This window comes from Brassica rapa, chromosome A08 (genome assembly GCF_000309985.2).
Source record: "Brassica rapa cultivar Chiifu-401-42 chromosome A08, CAAS_Brap_v3.01, whole genome shotgun sequence".
NCBI classification, from domain to species: domain Eukaryota; kingdom Viridiplantae; phylum Streptophyta; class Magnoliopsida; order Brassicales; family Brassicaceae; genus Brassica; species Brassica rapa.
Genome location: NC_024802.2, coordinates 19,563,236 through 19,582,423, shown reverse-complemented (window position 1 = coordinate 19,582,423; position 19,188 = coordinate 19,563,236). Strand labels below are relative to the sequence as shown.

The 19,188-nt window shown below is 37.5% G+C and overlaps 4 protein-coding genes, 1 long non-coding RNA gene and 2 other non-coding genes across 7 annotated transcripts; 4 read left to right on the top strand and 3 right to left on the bottom strand.

Annotated features, from left to right (window-relative positions):
* The first annotated feature begins 19 nt into the window (after positions 1-19).
* Positions 20-859, top strand: LOC103835802. Its single transcript, XR_626735.3, has 3 exons — positions 20-296; positions 441-525; positions 639-859. It is a non-coding gene; the product is annotated as an uncharacterized LOC103835802 (long non-coding RNA).
* Positions 54-126, top strand: TRNAK-CUU. The gene has a single exon. It is a non-coding gene; the product is annotated as a tRNA-Lys (tRNA).
* LOC103835803 (probable prolyl 4-hydroxylase 3) lies at positions 729-5,830 on the bottom strand. The gene is made up of 8 exons (XM_009111987.3): positions 5,165-5,830; positions 2,349-2,572; positions 2,169-2,253; positions 1,889-2,084; positions 1,606-1,735; positions 1,340-1,527; positions 1,147-1,235; positions 729-1,043 (listed from the first exon to the last, which is right to left on the bottom strand). The coding sequence occupies exons 1-7, from the start codon at positions 5,276-5,278 to the stop codon at positions 1,162-1,164; spliced, it is 1,011 nt and encodes a 336-aa protein (XP_009110235.2). The 5' UTR covers positions 5,279-5,830; the 3' UTR covers positions 729-1,043; positions 1,147-1,161.
* Positions 3,685-4,454, bottom strand: LOC103835801 (plastocyanin). The gene has a single exon (XM_009111986.3). It carries the CDS (start codon positions 4,355-4,357, stop codon positions 3,860-3,862), a length of 498 nt encoding a protein of 165 aa, XP_009110234.1. The 5' UTR covers positions 4,358-4,454; the 3' UTR covers positions 3,685-3,859.
* On the top strand, positions 4,622-8,456 carry LOC103835800 (mitochondrial import inner membrane translocase subunit TIM17-1). The gene is made up of 2 exons (XM_009111985.3): positions 4,622-4,711; positions 6,878-8,456. Exon 2 carries the CDS (start codon positions 6,915-6,917, stop codon positions 7,524-7,526), a length of 612 nt encoding a protein of 203 aa, XP_009110233.2. The 5' UTR covers positions 4,622-4,711; positions 6,878-6,914; the 3' UTR covers positions 7,527-8,456.
* Positions 7,566-9,445, top strand: LOC103835798 (mitochondrial import inner membrane translocase subunit TIM17-1-like). The gene has a single exon (XM_009111984.3). The coding sequence runs from the start codon at positions 8,613-8,615 to the stop codon at positions 9,264-9,266; it is 654 nt and encodes a 217-aa protein (XP_009110232.2). The 5' UTR covers positions 7,566-8,612; the 3' UTR covers positions 9,267-9,445.
* Positions 9,446-12,355: 2,910 nt separating this feature from the next.
* Positions 12,356-12,462, bottom strand: LOC117127620. Its single transcript, XR_004450640.1, has one exon. It is a non-coding gene; the product is annotated as a small nucleolar RNA R71 (small nucleolar RNA).
* Positions 12,463-19,188: the final 6,726 nt, after the last annotated feature.

Sequence of the window (19,188 nt, the reverse complement as noted above, 5' to 3'; positions counted from 1 at the left end):
TATGTCCCAAATTGTATTTATATAGGTTAAATTAAGGAAGAGATATTCAACAAGCCCGTCTAGCTCAGTTGGTAGAGCGCAAGGCTCTTAACCTTGTGGTCGTGGGTTCGAGCCCCACGGTGGGCGCTTATTTTTTTATTATTTTCCGCTCCGAAAAAAAAACTTTTTTTTTTGAGGAAAATAATATCACAAATAATTAGTAGAGGTCAGATATATCCTCTACCACGTTCAATAACACATCACAAATCGCAAATCCTCTCCTTCTCTCTCTCTCTGCTTGACTCGATTCGTTCCAGGTATCAGATCTCTCCTCACACCTCGTTTGATCACGTCTTCCTCTTTCACTGGCTAGATTTGAATTATTGGATCGAACTTTCATTTCATTTTTTTTTTGATATCGCTTTGTTCCCGCCACTCGTTTCCGACTTTTCTCTCCCCAGGAGGCCAGGAGCGGCTTGATTTGATCTTGAGACAATGGTGCGGCTGGAATCGACATGGACGAAGGAGCTCTCGAGATCGGAATGGGTAAGTCTCCGATCATTTGATCACTTCTCTCTCTCTATAGCGTTGGTTGACTAACGGATTAAGAGATCTAGCTTGTATGCGACTCTGATTTTGAAGATCTTTGAATTGTGCAGAGTACAGAACTGTCTCAGGTGTTGCGGGACCTTTGGTGATCCTTCTCCTTTGCCAATTTCGGTGTATGAGTAAACAATGCAGCTTTTATATAAAGATAACAACAGTTTGTATATGATAATGTCATAAACTAATTCACAACGTATATTCAATGACAGAGACAAGCTGATGGCTAGTATACCAATGAGCATCAGTCTCTCTAAGCCATTCTAATTTAGTCTAACAAGTTGCATATCTTTTGGTATTCTCTACTGGTATGTATAACCCTCTGAATCACATCAAAACAAAAAAAAATGGTGCTGACAAATATACTGAGCCGCAGGGACAAAAAAAACAAACATCATCTCTCTGCATTTTTTGGTTCCGAAGTTTCATTTTATCCACCATCTATGAAACAGTATATTGTCCTGTCCAACAAAAGAGGACAATGTAAGAACCGAGAGCTAACACACGCTAAATAAACATAATGGACATATTCTTGTTTGAAACTTCAACGAGAATGACCGTTACCAGCAATCAAAGACGCTAGATTTTGTACTCGCCGACATGCATCCATTTGGTAGATGACCATTTGTTCCCTTTAATCACAGGACATCCACCTAGATCCAACGAAGCATATATTAATTGTCAACTAAACAGTCAATGGTATCGGAGAAAGAACAAAAAAAACAAATTACAGGAGTGTTATATATGATTATTGTACCATGCAAGCTTGAGGGATCAAGTGTAGCATCAGGCCTCATGCTCCAGAAGAGCAATGCATCACCCATTCTCGGCTTCACGGAAAGTCCCTTTTTCCCACACTCAGAGAGCTCATTATACCATGGCACAGAACTAAAATTCATATTGGCAGCAGGAAACACCGTTTCACCGCCTTCTTCAACATCCGACCTGTAGTTTTTTTTTTTTTTTTTGTATAAGAGAAAGAAGACAATAGTTGGTAATATAATAGAGTTCAGAAGATCTTACAGATACATGAGCATTGTAGCCATCCGTTGACCTCCATTCTTGGTATTGAACTCGTCAACAAAGTAATCATAGTGTGGTTCATACTTTTGCCCTTCTTCGTAATGAAGAACCTGAAGTCCTTCTCCATGATCTACACATTCCATAATCAATCATCTTAACCAAAAATACTAAATGAATAGTCATTTTTTTAAATACTAATTACATATATAACAAAATTAGTCTACATATATGATACTAATTAGATAAACTGCTAATTGATCATTGAAAAAGTCTCTCAAAAAACCTGCAGGAATAAAGGTGTAATCAGCAATTCTTTTCTCAATGGTCTTAATGACTTGGTCCCTTCCTCTCCTGAGGAAAGTCCCTGAGCTTGTTCTCACCCTGCTGTCTTTGCTTTTGCCGGTTTGGCTATCAACAACAGTTGACTTCACCATATATGGTTTCGCAAGACTGATTAAATATTCACATTCTTCCTTCGACTGTGTCAACATCAAATAAATAAAATTTAATACTCTCAAAGATTCAGACATGTTATCTAATCTTTGAAATAACAGAACACAAACCAAGAAACCGTGGTAGAGGAAAGCTCTGGGCTCCCAAGAAAGAATCTCAGTCCATTGATCTCCTCTCTTCCCTATTCCCTCGCTTCTGAAATAATAAAAAAAAAAATTTGAATCAAAACATTACAAACAATTAAATAAATAAATAAAACAAGAATCTGGACAGGACAGGACTCATGCCACCTCTCGGTTGCAGCTCGTCGGAAAGAAGAGAGATCGGTCGGAGAATATTCGTCGAAGGTATCAATCGGAAGAGAGAAAACCCCAAAAGACAGAAGCATCAAGAGAACGATCGTTAGCATGAAAAGCATCAACAGAACCAGCATTAACGTCGACCATTTCTTCGCCTGAGATCGCTGCGACTGTCTCAGCTTCATCGCCATCACCGCCAAAGATACACCCGAAAGCTTGCAAAACGAAGACAGATTAGGAACCGAATCGGAGAAGAGAATCACAAAACCTTGTTCCTTTCTTCTTTTTATTTTCGATCTCTCTGTTCTTCTAACGCTGCCCTTGTTCTTACAAAGGAAATTTCGTAAATGACATTTATAACCTTATTTAAAATGGTCGGTTGTTATCTGGGTGAGGGTATTGTTGTAATTTCCGAAGGAATGGTTTTATTTTCCAGCACAATGTTTTTTACTTTTCTTACACAACTGAAATGAAATCAACCAATGGGCTATTGTTGATTATTACATTTTCTATAATTAACTAAAGTATTATCATCTTTGACTAAACATATGACGTTCCTCCTTTTTAAAGCAAGTCTATTTTCTTAAAATAAAGTATGTGCTTTTAATCGTTATATTTTAGGACTACTGTCAATTAAAATGTTAGCTATGATCTGTAGTCTGTACACAAAAATCATACAAATAGAGGATAATTACTAAGCTAACAAAATCATTATTTTTTGTACTACATTGATAGATAAATTTTCACTATTAATGTAATGACGAAGACAAGGTTATTGACGTACTTAAAATGGTAACAAAAAATACTATAAATGTGATGAATCCCAAAGTCTTTGTGCGGACTAAACCAGCACAAGTAAGTCTCTTTTTGGTGAAAACATTTTTGAACCTCAGTCATTAGTTTCCTTGTTATATTCAAATGCAATGCACTCTAGTCAGTAGTCATTAGTCTTTAGTACGCATGTTATTGGCTGTAGTTGAGATGTTCTTCCAACTGTGCTGGTAGATAACCCGGATACAAAGATGCTGAGCTTAGACACACAATAGTTGTTAACTGAGTTCTTACATGTTAACTGGAGTTGTAGACACTATAATATTATTTCGTTTATAATTTATAAATGTTTTAAACGGATTTATACATATGCATGTAGAAGAATTACACTTATTCTAACTAGTTTTACACACTATCTATCCGAGCTCAAAACATGTTTTGAGACAAAAGCTCCACAACTTTCGGTTAATATAACACAAACCCCTTATTTTTAGCATTTATTTTTCCAACTTATCATAATCTTAAAAATTGTCAGAGCCAGACATAAATCTACAAATAATTTATAAACCAAGACAATTCATTCATGGAACCAGTACTCTCATTATAACAAATCAATGTCCATTTGATTCCAACACTCTTTAGAAGTACAAAACACCTTATGTAAGTAAGACTGAAAGAAAAGCCTCTACATGAATCAGAGACACTCTTTCACTTCTACACTCACAATTTTATTAGTTAACAGTGACTTTACCGACCATACCAGCACCCTGATGAGGCGCACAGTAGAAGCTGTAGGTCCCAGGCTCAGTCAAAGCAACCTCGTAGGTCTCTCCCGCAGCGTTGAGTAGATCTTGCTCGTCCATGGAGATCTTGCTCGCGTCGACACCGCTTGGGATCTCGTCCTCATCGAACACAACGTTGTGTGGGAATCCAGCATTGTTCTTGAACACAATCTTCTCTCCTTTGGCTATTGTGAACTCGTTGGGAACGAAAGCCAACGCTCCATCTCCTGATCCCAAGAGAACATCGATGGCCATGGCGTTTCCAGCCAAAGCGATGGAAGCTGCAGCTGCAACAGCCGCGACTCCGAAGTCCTTGAGAGATGCCTTCACGGTGAGGTTCCGTGATGCTGTGGTGGGGAGTCTGACGACGGCGGAGGGTTTGGAGATTGTGGATTTGAGACCGGTGAACGATGGGATTGCGACGGTGGCTGAGGTTACTGAGGCCATGATGAAGATTCTTGGTTTTTTTTTTGTGTGTGTTATCCTTTGGTTGATTGAGGATAGAGTGAGTTGTGAGTTTTATGAGTGAGCGAGAGAATGAGATAGAGCAATGAGTGGCTCTGGGAGCAAACTCCATAGAAAGGAGTTATCTGTAGATACGCGTTTTCATTGGTTGGTTTTAGATTCTGTCTGGTGAAGTGGCAGAGTGTTTGTCATATGTTTTTTTTTGTGTCCGAATGGATAAGCTTATTAAATAGACATATTCATTTCGTGACATGTCCCGAATTTTCTCTTATATTTTTAACTTCTTTCAAATAATTTGCAAGGATGTTTAGTTTAGTTTAACGGAAACGAGAAGAGGTAATATTTTTTATTTAATTTTCTAAAAAACAACTTTATCTAAAATACTTGTTTAGAAGTTGATTGTTTTTTTTACCGCGTTTAGAAGTTAATTCATAGCTGAAATACTCATTTGGAACTTACTTCTTATTCAAATTAGTGAAAATTTTGAAAGTTATTTTAGCTTTTCGAATTTTTAAAGCCATTTCTGAAAATCCAAATATTTTTTTATTAAAAACAATATCCGAGAGGCAACCTTTTTTTTAATCCGGGAGGCAACCTTATGTACAAAAATAAGATATTAACTTAAAAAATGATTGAAGATAATATGTATATATAAAAAGACGATCTCAGGGAATAGGAGGTCGCAGCAAGTCGGAGAGGAGAAAGAGTACTCGGCTCTGCAGTACACTACCGGCAAGAGAGAATAAGAATAAAGAATCGTACCACAGAATCACAGACTCTTAAAGTTACCTGATTCCTCTTCTTCGTAAGGATGCAGAGAGTATATGAGGTTGTCAAATAGTCAAAGGCTTGGGTTTTTTTTCTAATGTCGTCGGGGCTGGTCTGGTTTATATGTTTGTACATGGGTCCTTTATGCAGTACAAATGGCACTAAGCTGTAGTACACAATGATTATTAGAAACCTGTAGTACACGAAGTTTAACCCGAGTTATGGATGAGCTAAAAAATATTTTGTTTACTATCAGTTTGTTTTTTTGTCTATTTCTTTAAAAAATTATATGATTATTTCACTATAAATTAATTTTCATAAAAATCTATTTGGTTAACAATTTTTATGTTTGTTTATTTTGAATATTATAATAATTAAGCTGTTAATTAGAACCAATTATCATAAGGGAGAATTAGGGAAATAACAAAAAAATATATATTAAAATTAGGAAACTAATCATGGGTTAGAGTGCTATATAAACAAAAAGGAAGATATAGATGGGAAGAATTGTTAGTTTTTTAATTTTAGTTTTTTAATGGTTATAGGGTCAAATTTCTCTTATTATAAACCTAATAATAGGTTAAATATGAAATTGGATATATGAATAGATTTTTTTGTAAGTTCAATGGATTAAGTAAAAATCTAATTTATGTGAAGAGATATGAAGATTGTTGGACATTTTTATAAATCCAATATGATGAATAAAATTTTGATTTATGTTAAGAATATAAAGATCATTGGACATTATTTGTAAGTCTAATAAAGTGAGTAAGATGATATATTATGATTTTGGGTTCTTAAGGCAAATAGTTTGGCCCTTAAAGAAAATGTAGTGTTCAAATTAACCAAGTTAAGCCAACTTAGTGAGTAAGTCAGACCAATTTGGTAATCAAGCTTAACCAACTTGATGACCAAGGTAATTTTTACTATAAAAAAAATCATAATATCTTCACAAAAGCACATCTTACAAACATACAACAATAAGTTATTTCACAATCAAAACTTTTTAGATCAGAAGTAAGTGTCTCAATAGTATATTGTAATAATAAAGTTCGTAGATTTTGTTTCGGGACTGTGAAACCACGATTATATTTTGAGATTCAAAATTCGCATAGAACCATTACATATTGCAATGATTTATTAAATTAAGAAAAGAGATCAAATCTCGGCTATGTGAATTCGTCTATTTCCTTATAGTTTTTTAAATATTTTTACATCTATTATTATCATTTCTGTTTTTTTTTTCGTGAATGTCAATCATGATTTTTATGGTTCTACATAAGCATGAAAGATAATTTATTATTTGAGTGTTAAATTCTAATAGATTAAGGTTCCAAAATTTTCATTTTCGCAATACTTTTTTTGTCGTGTGAATCATATCATCACATTGTTTTATTATTGAATACGATTTACAAAGTCAAATGTTTTTAGCTTTTCTGTACAACGTTCAGCTAACTAACAACAACAAGGGCTGGCATTCTTTTATTCACAAACAGTATGAATTAAACAAACGAATTATTCAGGAAACGAGCTTTTCAAATATTTTTTTTTCTCTTTTTTGCTTTTCAAATATTAAAGCAACGAATGTTTTTTTTGTTGGGTTAGCCGCATGTTTTCTAGGTGCTGTAAGTCATGTAGAGGAAACCATCTTCTTCCTTGAAAGTATTGTACAAAGAGTTGATCATCGCCAGGGTTTATATTAATGGGTTCTATTCTACTTTTTTCTTCATACAGTTGTAAACGTCAAGAAAAGAAAAGAAGCAAAAACCAAATGGGAACTCCAGAGAATACAAGAGAACCATGTCCCGACCGGATCTTAGATGATATTGGCGATGCGTTCGGCATGGGTATTGCCGGAGGATCTGTCTTTCACTTCATCAGAGGAATCAACAACTCTCCCTCAGGCGCTCGTCTCTCCGGCGGCGCACAGTATGTACGTATGAACGCTCCTAAACTCGGAGGAAGCTTCGCCGTATGGGGTGGTCTGTTCTCGACCATGGACTGCGCCATGGTGTACGCTAGACAGAAGGAAGATCCATGGAACTCCATCTTTGCCGGCGCCGCCACCGGAGGCCTTTTATCGCTGCGTCAAGGTTTCCGCGCGTCTGCTAGGGCGGTTTTGGTGTTAACTCTCTTACAAGGAGTACAGATCGCTTTGGACAAACTCGCGAATGCTGCGCAGCAGCACGAGCAGGCTTCCATGGGTGATGCGGCCTCCTTACCACCTGCTCAGGTTTATGAGACTTCTTCTGCTCCGGAGGCAGGTTCAGGGTCTTGGTTTGGAGGTTTGTTTGGGAGTGGGAAGAAAGAAGAGTCTGAGGATAAGTCAGGGAGCAAGACTCGGGTTCTTGAGAGCTGTGATGCGCCTCCCGTCTCAACTTAGGAGCTTAACTAATTTGTGTGGAAAATAAAATTGAGTAAACACAAATTTCATTGTGTGAGATGGTATTTAAGAGGAAACTGTGTATGATTTGTTTTTGTGTAAGGTCAAAAAAGTCAAATCTCGATTCCTTAGATTCATCTTTTTTCTTTTACTATACTTTTAATATACAGTACTTGTTATATTCTTTTCTAATTGTTTGTTTCGTGATTTTCAATCAGAATTTTATAGTTAAAAATTAAAATTGAGTGAACACATTCCGTAGTGTGAAACGATATTTAAGAGACAGAGGTGTATGATTTCATTACAATTTTTTGAACATTTTTATACTTGGTATATATCTTTCCAACTTGTTTCGTGATATTCACTTCATGGTCCTAACTCCTATGTAAGCATGAATAAAAAAAAGAAAAATGGAACAGTGATCGATTAGAATTTAGCTTTAGTACTTAATTAAATCATAAATTATATATCTTTCTCGACAAAGTACAAAATGATTAATCAATTCACTGTAATGAAAGTAGCATCTTGATTAGAGTACCTACAACAAAGAGTTTAAAAGAGATTCTAAAGTCAGTTTTTTAGAAAAAGAGAAGAGAGAGAAGTTCTAATGTTTAGATTTTTTAGAACTCCATTAAAATTTGATGTGACACTTGTAAACAATAGATTAGTTGAATTTCTGTTTTACAATTAACTTTTGATTATTAATTACAATTTATTAAAAGATTAATATGTTTTTTGTTTAAGAAATTTTTTGGAGTTCGGACATGTTTTTACCGACGTTATATAGAAAAGGATTAAAAAAAAAGAAAAAAAAAAAGGATAAAATCCTACTTCTCATTCTTTCATCGTAATTATTTGACATTTTTGGGTTTAGTGATGGGCTTTTTTAAAATGGGGATATTCAACCCTTACATATTGTTAAAAATCTTGGAGAACACGTAAATTCATCTTTCCATTTTCGCAATAGTTTTCTTTCTTTCCACTTTTAATTTCGTTTAAAGAAAAAAATATAGGGTTTGATGGTTCCTTGATTCTACTTTTTCATACAGTTGTAAACGTCAAAAAAAAAAAAAAAAAGCAAAACCGATGGGAACTCCAGATACTACAAGAGAGCCATGTCCCGACCGGATCATAGATGATATGGGCGGTGCGTTCGGCATGGGTATAACCGGAGGATCCGTCTATCACTTCATCAGAGGAATCTACAACTCTCCCGCCGGCGCTCGTCTCTCCGGCGGCGCACAGTATGTACGTATGAACGTTCCTAAACTCGGAGGAAGCTTCGCCGTATGGGGTGGTCTGTTCTCGACCATGGACTGCGCCATGGTGTACGCTAGACAGAAGGAAGATCCATGGAACTCTATCATTGCCGGTGCCGCCACTGGAGGTCTTTTATCGCTGCGTCAAGGCTTCCGCGCGTCTGGTAGGGCGGCTTTGTTCGGAGGTGCGATTTTAGCTCTCATACAAGGAGTCCAGCTCGCTAAGGACAAAGTCGCGAGTGCTGCGCAGCAACAGCAGGTTTTCATGGGTGAAGCGGCCTCGTTACCACCTGCTCAGGTTTATGGACAGTCCGTGCCTGTGCCGGAGACTTCATCTGCTTCGGAGGCAGGTTCGGGATCTTGGTTTGGTGGTTTGTTTGGGAAAGGGAAGCAGAAGGGGTCTGAGGATAAGAGTGGGAGCAAAACTCAGGTTCTTGAGAGCTTTGATGCGCCTCCTGTCCCAACTTACGAGTTTAACTAATCTGTCTGGATTTATTTTTTACTAATATATAAGTTTTAGAGCTTAATAATTAGTTTCTATGATTATTATTCTGCAAAAAACGCTCGGTATAATGTTTTTAGTTGTTGACTTGGATTATTATGATGTCTGGTTGTACGTAAAACTAGAAGTTATTATTACATATTGTCTGCACTCGTTCTGAAAAAAATTGCTCAGTGTTTTTACTGAAATTGAGAAAGTAGGCGAAAGAAAAGTGAGAAGTGAAGAAATTATGAAAAAGTAACTCACAACCCATCGATTGAATTGAACAAATCGACACAGTAAACATATGTCTTAGACGACCGGATAGAGCTAGTGCGATCAAAGTAAATCGACAATAATGTTAGTAAGTTAAGATAGATATACTACGACATCACCGAGAGATATATAATAGTATTCGATAGGGGTGTTCAATCCGGATATCGGTTCGGTTTCGGTTCGGTTTTTTTCGGTTTTCGGTATTTCGGTTAGTAAAATATAACTACCATTCTAAATCCATATTTACTTCGGTTCGGTTCGGTTTATATACCGTCGGTTTTCGGTTTATTCGGTTTTATACCAAAAAACATAATTATTTTGTTTGAGATCATATTATATGAATTTTAGAGTCATATTGTCAACACAGTCATTTATTAAAAATATATTACATGTTCAAATAGATGAACAAAAAAGTAAAAATGCTTCTACCATCAAATAAAATAATCAATTCTATAACTAAAATTAAAGCTTGAAATTTTAAAAATAAAAATATGAAACAAAACAGAAACATAAAAGAAAAGTTTTTCCACTCTTCCATATTTAGTGTTCATTAAAGTCATGCTTTTTCAATTGAAAATTTTCCATTAATTATTGTCTATCAAATTTATAATCTTCATATTAATTAAGTGAAGACTAAAATAAATCAAAAAGATCAAAAAAAAACTTAGAAAATAAGATGTATGAATTGCGATGTAATGTTTTACAAATTAAGGTTTTTTATTGATATCTTGCATGTTTACATGTTTTTAGCCTTCATATCTTGTACATTTTGATCATATAGATTAGGAATTAAGCATCTTTAGAGTCTATGTTGCATGCATTGTCCTTATTAGATGTTGGAGAGTGCTATGGAGTGATTGGAGATGTTTGGGAGCATTGTGATTCAAAAAAGAAGTAGAAAAGGATCATTGGACGAGTAGAGGAGCTGGAGCGACCTACTGGAGCGAGGTCATGCACCCGCTCTGGATGAGTGAAGTGTAGAGCGACCCACGGGAGCGAGGTATGACACTCGCTCTGTACTAGAGCGACCTCTTGCACCGGGGTAGTGCACCCGCTCCGAGCTCAACATGTCGTCGATAACTTTCCAGATGTGGAGCGACCTGGTGCAGCGAGGTCATGACCCCGCGCGCAATTTGAAGAAGTGGAGGTGATCTTTGGAGCGACCTACGGGAGCGAGGTCATGCACCCGCTCCGAGCATTCTTTATCTTAGTCGAATTTTAATGTTTTAAAAGGGCTTTTTAGACTTTTTAATGGAAACCATTAGGTTTTCCAAAGACATATAAATACTCTTGTAATCCTAAAGTTAGGATCTTATCTTATTTTCTATCTAATCACAAAGAACTTTGAGTGTGATTTCTTAGATTATATTGATCACTAATCATGATTAACACCAAATCATCATTGATTCTTGGGTCTATCATGACAATTAGTGAGTAGTCATCTTTGGATTCATGGGTTAGGGAGATTAAGGGTGATTAAGCTAAATCTAAGGTGTTTAGGTATAGATCAATCTTGTTCCTTGCTAGTAGAGTGCTTTTAATGCAATTTTAGAGTTGACCTCTCTAAAGTTGAGCTCTAGGCATTTCATACCCGGAAGGTGTATGATGAAATGCCTGAACCAACTCTCCTAAGCTTTTAACATTCTTTACCAAAGGGATTTGTTGTTAAAGGTGTTAAGATGGCTAGTAGACTTGAGATTAATGATTACTTAGATAACATTCAACCAAAGGAATTTGATGCTTGAGTTATCTAGGTAAATGAGCATTCATCTAGGGATAGAGTTTGCTTAGGATTGTGTCTAGGTCTAAGGTAGATATAAATTGGTTGAAAGTTGACACCTTTAGGTTGAATCTTGATCACCCAAGATCAATTCCCATAACCCATGAGTTCTCCCATCTTATAAGAAAGAAAGCTTTGTCCTTTATTGCATTTTAGGTAGAAATCTAGTTTAAAATCATCTCAAGAACTGGTAGCACTTAGGTTAAGCAAGGTCTTGCATTCTCTTTGCATCATAATCACTTAGAACTGGTTTGACATCCTTTATACTACAACATTTGATTAGGAGCCTTGAAACTCTTATCATCAAATTGGCGCCGTTGCCAAATTCTAAGTTGATTGTGACATTGAGATTTAGTCATTTGCTTGAGACTAAGTCAATTTTTATTTAATTGTGTTATTGCTTCTCTTTGTTCTTCTCTGTTTGCATTTCAGGTGTATGAACACAAGGAGCAGAGGTCCAACAAACCTAGTTCCAAGAGTTGAAGACATTAGAGCACTTGAGAGGGAAATTGCAAGACAAAGAAGAGAAGTAGAGCAACAGGCTCACTTGCAAAGGTTGGGGTTTGATATGGAGAATCTGCCTCAAGATGGTGATGCCCAAGGAGGCATTGATCCAAGAGCTGATCCTTTTAGACCACAGCGCCAGCCACAACATCCATTGCGCCAAGCTCGTACCACTGGAGCCTATGATCAACCTCACATTCATGGTCATAGGTTGGGAATCAGAGCACCAGCTGTGGAGAACAACAACTTTGAGATCAAGTCAGGACTGCTCAACACTATAGAGAACAACAAGTATCATGGTCTTGCTGCTGAAGACCCTTTTGATCACTTGTACAAGTTTGATAAGTATTGTGGCTTGTCCAAGATAAATGGTGTTTCTGAAGACGCTTTCAAGCTGAAGCTATTCCCTTTCTCTTTGGGAGACAAGGCACACCAATGGGAGAAGACTCTTCCAAGTGACACTGTCACTACTTGGGATGAGTGCAAGAGAGCTTTCCTAGACAAGTTCTTCTCTACTTCAAGGACAGCTAAAATCAGGAACGAAATCTCTGGGTTTCAACAGAAAGATCTAGAGAGCTTCAGTGAAGCATGGGAGAGGTTCAAGGGCTATTGGTCTCAATGCCCTCATCATGGTTTCAGCAAGGAGAGTTTGCTGAGCACCTTCTATAGAGGAGCTCTACCACAATGCAGAAACAGACTTGATACTGCCAGCAATGGTTTCTTCTTGGGAAGAACTGAGGAAGAAGCAGAGGAACTGGTAGAGAACATGGCCAAGAGTGACTCAGTCTACACTGAGGAGCATGATAGGATCAACAGAAGTGATGATCAGCAGACAAAGAAAGAGCTGAAGTCTCTTCAAGCCAAGTTGGATCTACTTCTTGCAGAAAAGGCTAAGCAGGAGAAGATGAACTTTGTTGGTGACCAGAAACAAGAGACACCTCCAGTGATCAATGAGGTTGATGGTTTAGAAGGCCAAGAGGAGCTGTGCTTCATCAATGCTAATGGCACATGGTACAAGAAAGAGCCCAACTTTCAGTACCAAAACAACTACCAGCAAAGACCACTTTACAACAATCAGCAAGGAGGTTACCAAGCCAACCAGTCTCCTCAGACTCAAGGAAGCTCTTCTCAAGCTCAAGCTCCAGATTCAAGTGTGGATTCTATGTTCAAACAACTCTTGGAATTTCAGGCCAGAAATGAGAAGACCATGATTTATGAGTTCAAAAACATCCATGCAAAGATTGATGGGAACTATTCTGACCTCAACAACAAGTACATGCAACTTGCCTCTCATCTCAAGGCTTTGGAGAGTCAAGTTGCTTCTATGCCTTCATCCTCCAAGCAGCCAATGGGATCTCTACCAGGAAAACCAGAAAAGAACCTTAAGGAGTCTTGCAATGTTGTCTTCTCTACTACTTTTCCAGAGATTGAGCTGAGTGATCATGAGAAAGAAGAGGAGGATGAGATTGAACGGCTGGTATTTGGAACTGAGTTTGGGGAAGTTGAGAGATTTGTTGTAGCCACAGCTGAAGCACAGATCGTGATGGACGCTGCCATCAAGGTTGAAGCAACGAATCTGCAAAGAGCTGAGCACAAGGCTGAAAAACAAGTTGAGAAGAGAGCTGACAACAAGCTAAAAAAGGTTAAGCTAGAAGAAACAACTAAGGTTGAGCTTTCACCCTATGATCAACTCCCTTTCCCCCAAAGAGTTCTCACCAAAGCTCAAAGGAAGGTGCTCTCCAAGTTCAGGAAAGATCTTACTGATGTTGGCGTCAGGCTTCCAGAAATCTCGGGTATGCGTGAAGCTCATGTCCAGATGATGCTCATCAACGACATTCTAGACCACCAAGCTGAAGTGGCTGAGCTTTTGGACATCTCCATTATGAAGATTGATCCACCAATCCCTCCAAAGTTTCTCCCTAAAATTGAGTCTCAAGGGATGTTCACCTTGCCTTGCAACCTTGGTAAGTTCACTTTTGATGATGCTCTTGTTGATTCTGGTGCAAGTGTAAATGTGATCTCAATGGAGATGATGAAGAGCCTAGGGATTGAGAGCATGGAGCCAAACACATCTTCCCTACAGTTTGGGGATTCCTCTTCTACAACTCCTATTGGTCTCATCAAGGACTTCCCTTTGAAGATTGGAGCATGCACCATTCCTATAGACCTCACTGTTCTGAAGATGGCAACTGAGAAGAGAGTCCCATTGATCCTTGGCACTCCATTCCTTACAACAGTAGGAGCTTGCATAGACTTTGCCAACAAAAAGGTCACACTCCTAAATGTGAACAAAGCTGTCTCCTATCCACTACAATCCCCAAAGATGAATGCTGAGTATTGTGGAACAATTACTTGTGGAGCATCTTCCATTGAGAAGACCAAGGCTGAAGGGGTTGATATTAAGAAAGAAGGTCTTGCTGGAGAGTCTTCTAAAGAGTTGTGTGATGAGCACTTGGAAAGTGTTACAAAAGAGGAGGTGAGTAGAAATACAAAGGTTGCTCATGACAAGAAGAAGATTGTCAAAGAACCTCATCCTCCACCTCTTGATAAGACTCTTCACATTCTCACTCTCCACCCAATGAAGCTTAAGGATGGGGCCATTGAGTACAAAATCAAGTGCAAGGGGAGGTCTAAGCCATTCTCAAGTGCAAGGGCCATCATCACTCCTCAGCTCCAAAGTGATCCAATCAAGCTTCAAGAGCTTCTCTCTCAAGTTCTCACAATCACTCTTGAAGGTGGGAAAGATCCTCCTCTTCACTAGCCAATTGGAAGAAAAGTCAAGCTAGAGACTTAAAACAAGCTCACTTGGGAGGAAGTCCCATGGTATCCTTTGTATATATCTTTATATATCTTTTTCTTGCTTTAGTGTGTTTGAATAAGCTTAGGGACAAGTTTGGGGGAATTCTCAAAAATTCCCAAAGGTCATGTCAAAAATTCCAAGGTGACAACAAGTCCTCCCTCCTCATTTCCCTTCTCTTATGACAGCCAACTTCAAGTAAGTGCATTCCACCCTTGTAAATTTTTAGTTTTCATGTTTATCTCTTTCCCTTAGATCTCTTCTTTGAGCTTATTCTCACACAAGAGACTGTGTGAAGTAAGTTTGGGGGAGAGTCTACTATCTCACATTGTGTTTTGTTTTGACTACTTGTCATTAAGTCTCATGCATTGCATTGTAAATAATTATTTGCATAGAAAACCCACAAAAATTAAAAACATTTCGAAAATCACAAAAATAAGCATTTAGTTGCATCATTTGCATCTTTAGGATTGAGTCTATAAGCATTTAGATTGCATTCATGCATTGGAGAAACCTTGTAAAGAACACATGTCTAGAACTCAATTTGACATCCTAGCTAAACATATCAAGTAGCTTAAGCATCTTTTGAAAAAGCTTGGAAGCTTCGAGCCTTGAAAACTCTTCTTGAAACTTGTTTGCTTGCTTGATGTTGGCATTGTTCTTAAGATCAGCTCCAATCTAAACTTGGCTTGAACGAACTTAATCTCTCTTGCATATGGGCACTTGCATACTTAATCATGGATCTCATACACATTTGGGTTATCTTATTCCTTTATATACCAATCTTTGTTAACCCAAATGGCACTCCATACCCTACAACCCTAACCATTCTTTGAGACCAAACATTGAATTGCATGAGTGAGGCCTCTTTTGATAGCTTGTCATGTGCAAAATCTTGAGAGTATTGGAGGCGACATAGGTTTATTCTCATCTCTTGCTAGCATAATGAGCTAGCATTTAGGGACAGTGAGAGGGGTTTGTGTAACCTAAATTTCAATATCTTGGGTTTGAGGAGTGAGAAAGATGAGAGAGATGAATAAAAGAGTGTTAATAGAAAAGAAAACTCCAGGGACAAAAAAAAAAAAAAAAAAAAGGGAAAGTATGAAGTTTTAGATTATGTAAGAACCTTCCCCCTTATAGAAAAAAAAGAAAAAGAATCAAAGAGAAAGTGTGGAAGGAAATGAGAAAGAGTTAGAGCTAAGTGCTGTAAAGAAAATGAATTAAAGTCCCTAGTTAGTTGAGTCAAAAGAAGAAGAGAGTTGTTCATTGGGTGAGTAATGAGAGTGTGTTTTATTTTGGTTTGAGATGATGATAAAAGGGTAGAACTGGTAATCACTTAGGAAAAGGGTAGCATGATGAGAATTAATCTATGTATGCATGAGTTGCTTCTAATCTTAGATAAATTTTGCATAATGATCAAGTTCCTTGTTCTTGAGTGATAACCACTTTGGAATAATAACATTTAAATCCTTCTTTTCATTCATATTAGACCATTGCTTACCTAGCCAAATGATTGAGATCATGTGCCCATTTGTGAGAATTCACTTTGTGTGTGTGTGTGAATCAATGTGAGAGCTGGTTGAAGGAACTTGTCAGTTGATGAGTATTGCAACTTGAGTAGAGGCATAAGAGTATGGATAGGCCTAGAGAAGCTAGAGTATAATAAGGGAGTTGCTCATGCTATTTGCTATGTTTTCTTTGGGATGTCATATTGAAGGCTAGAAAGTGTTTCTTTTGGTTATAATCTCCCAATTTAAAATATCTCCTTCTTGTGTTTTGAAAAGTTTACTTGAGGACAAGTAAAGGACAAGTTTGGGGGAGTTGATATCTTGCATGTTTACATGTTTTTAGCCTTCATATCTTGTACATTTTGATCATATAGATTAGGAATTAAGCATCTTTAGAGTCTATGTTGCATGCATTGTCCTTATTAGATGTTGGAGAGTGCTATGGAGTGATTGGAGATGTTTGGGAGCATTGTGATTCAAAAAAGAAGTAGAAAAGGATCATTGGGCGAGTAGAGGAGCTGGAGCGACCTACTGGAGCGAGGTCATGCACCCGCTCTGGATGAGTGAAGTGTAGAGCGACCCACGGGAGCGAGGTATGACACTCGCTCTGTACTAGAGCGACCTCTTGCACCGGGGTAGTGCACCCGCTCCGAGCTCAACATGTCGTCGACAACTTTCCAGATGTGGAGCGACCTGGTGCAGCGAGGTCATGACCCCGCGCGCAATTTGAAGAAGTGGAGGTGATCTTTGGAGCGACCTACGGGAGCGAGGTCATGCACCCGCTCCGAGCATTCTTTATCTTAGTCGAATTTTAATGTTTTAAAAGGGCTTTTTAGACTTTTTAATGGAAACCATTAGGTTTTCCAAAGACATATAAATACTCTTGTAATCCTAAAGTTAGGATCTTATCTTATTTTCTATCTAATCACAAAGAACTTTGAGTGTGATTTCTTAGATTATATTGATCACTAATCATGATTAACACCAAATCATCATTGATTCTTGGGTCTATCATGACAATTAGTGAGTAGTCATATTTGGATTCATGGGTTAGGGAGATTAAGGGTGATTAAGCTAAATCTAAGGTGTTTAGGTATAGATCAATCTTGTTCCTTGCTAGTAGAGTGCTTTTAATGCAATTTTAGAGTTGACCTCTCTAAAGTTGAGCTCTAGGCATTTCATACCCGGAAGGTGTATGATGAAATGTCTGAACCAACTCTCCTAAGCTTTTAACATTCTTTACCAAAGGGATTTGTTGTTAAATGTGTTAAGATGGCTAGTAGACTTGAGATTAATGATTACTTAGATAACATTCAACCAAAGGAATTTGATGCTTGAGTTATCTAGGTAAATGAGCATTCATCTAGGGATAGAGTTTGCTTAGGATTGTGTCTAGGTCTAAGGTAGATATAAATTGGTTGAAAGTTGACACCTTTAGGTTGAATCTTGATCACCCAAGATCAATTACCATAACCCATGAGTTCTCCCATCTTATAAGAAAGAAAGCTTTGTCCTTTATTGCATTTTAGGTAGAAATCTAGTTTAAAATCATCTCAAGAACTAGTAGCACTTAGATTAAGCAAGGTCTTGCATTCTCTTTGCATCATAATCACTTAGAACTGGTTTGACATCCTTTATACTACAACATTTGATTAGGAGCCTTGAAACTCTTATCATCATTTATTACTATAAAATTATGGTAATAGTTATTAACACAAATTTAACTTATGTATCAAATAGATTTTCATGTATTGTTTTAAAATAGATATATATTTACATGTTTCTACTTTTAATCGGTTTTATTCGGTTTATTCGGTTTAATCGGTTATATACCAAACCATATCCAAATCCTACGGTTTTTATAAAATTATATCCATTCGGTTTATATAGTATATACCAAAACCAAATCATATTGTCTATTTCGGTTCGGTTCGGTTCGGTACGGTTCGGTTTTACCATATTGAACAGCCCTAGTATTCGACAATGTTGATTTGTAACTAGTTGAGCTTAAAAGGAAGTCATGGTCTTTGTTGAAAACTGCAGAAAAATTGCAGCTTTTCTTCATATTTCTTTTGTTCTTGTTCGAAAAGAAAACAGAGGAAAGTTTTACCTATATATCAGTAAGAGAGAGTGACAGAAGTAGATAGAGAAATATGAAGTAGAGAATTGATTTTTGCTTGCTTATTACACAAAATTGGCCATTACATATTTACAGAGAAAACAGAAAACTCTTGATCCTCTCCATATAGCCTTATTTTTTACTTAGACTTAGGAGCACTCTCCATATATAACCCATATTTTTAACTTATACTTGGACTACTGTAACAAGCAAACTCAAAGACTTTAACATACCAACACAACAACTTTCAACACTCCTTGACTTATTGCTCTTCTTTTCCCACATGAAGAAATAAACGCAAGAGTAAACTGGTGCTCGGAGAGTTAGCCGAGAAAGTACAAATCGGCGAAAATACAATAAGTAAGAACTCTAGTTTTTACCCATCAAGTATGTGTGTAAATTCTCGAATCCCCCTCTTGCTGACCCTCCTCTTCCTTATATAGGCTGCTTTCTTCCCAATGTCTTAGGTCGTCGTGTCCGGCCTTGATCTCGATCGGGCCGAGCAACTGGGCTTTCAAGCCAACCTGATGTGCTTTCTTCGATCAGTCAATTGAGACGGTCTTGAGCCGAGCTTGCGCTCTTGGTCGGGGATCGCTCAGCCGAGCTAGTGGCCTGGGCCGGCTTAGCAGGCCAAACTTTCTATTTGAGGGTCTTTGTAGAAGGACGTAATCCATCTCGTACATGTTGACGGCCAGTGTTGTTGTACTCATTGCTTAACTGCGTTTATGGAATGTTTTCTTTCCTGAATCAAACTAAAGACAAGAAATTATTAATATTGCAGGATACTCATTGTATCATTGCGCTTATGGCATGTTTCTTTTTCTGAATCAAACAAAAGACGAGAGATTATTAATATGGCATGTAGGTGAGGATCATAAAAAAGGTAACTCTAAAAACATGTTAGAGCCTCTTACAAATACGTCAACAGAAGATGATGA

Coding starts and splice junctions, on each gene's coding strand:
- LOC103835801 (XM_009111986.3), bottom strand. CDS start 4,357: ATGGCCTCAGTAACCTCAGCCACCGTCGCAATCCCATCGTTCACCGGT.
- LOC103835803 (XM_009111987.3), bottom strand. CDS start 5,278: ATGTACAAACATATAAACCAGACCAGCCCCGACGACATTAGAAAAAAA. Junction 1,528..1,605: donor GCTACAATGCTCATGTATCT/GTAAGATCTTCT, acceptor AAAAAACTACAG/GTCGGATGTTGAAGAAGGCG. Junction 1,236..1,339: donor TGATCCCTCAAGCTTGCATG/GTACAATAATCA, acceptor CGTTGGATCTAG/GTGGATGTCCTGTGATTAAA.
- LOC103835800 (XM_009111985.3), top strand. CDS start 6,915: ATGGGAACTCCAGAGAATACAAGAGAACCATGTCCCGACCGGATCTTA.
- LOC103835798 (XM_009111984.3), top strand. CDS start 8,613: ATGGGAACTCCAGATACTACAAGAGAGCCATGTCCCGACCGGATCATA.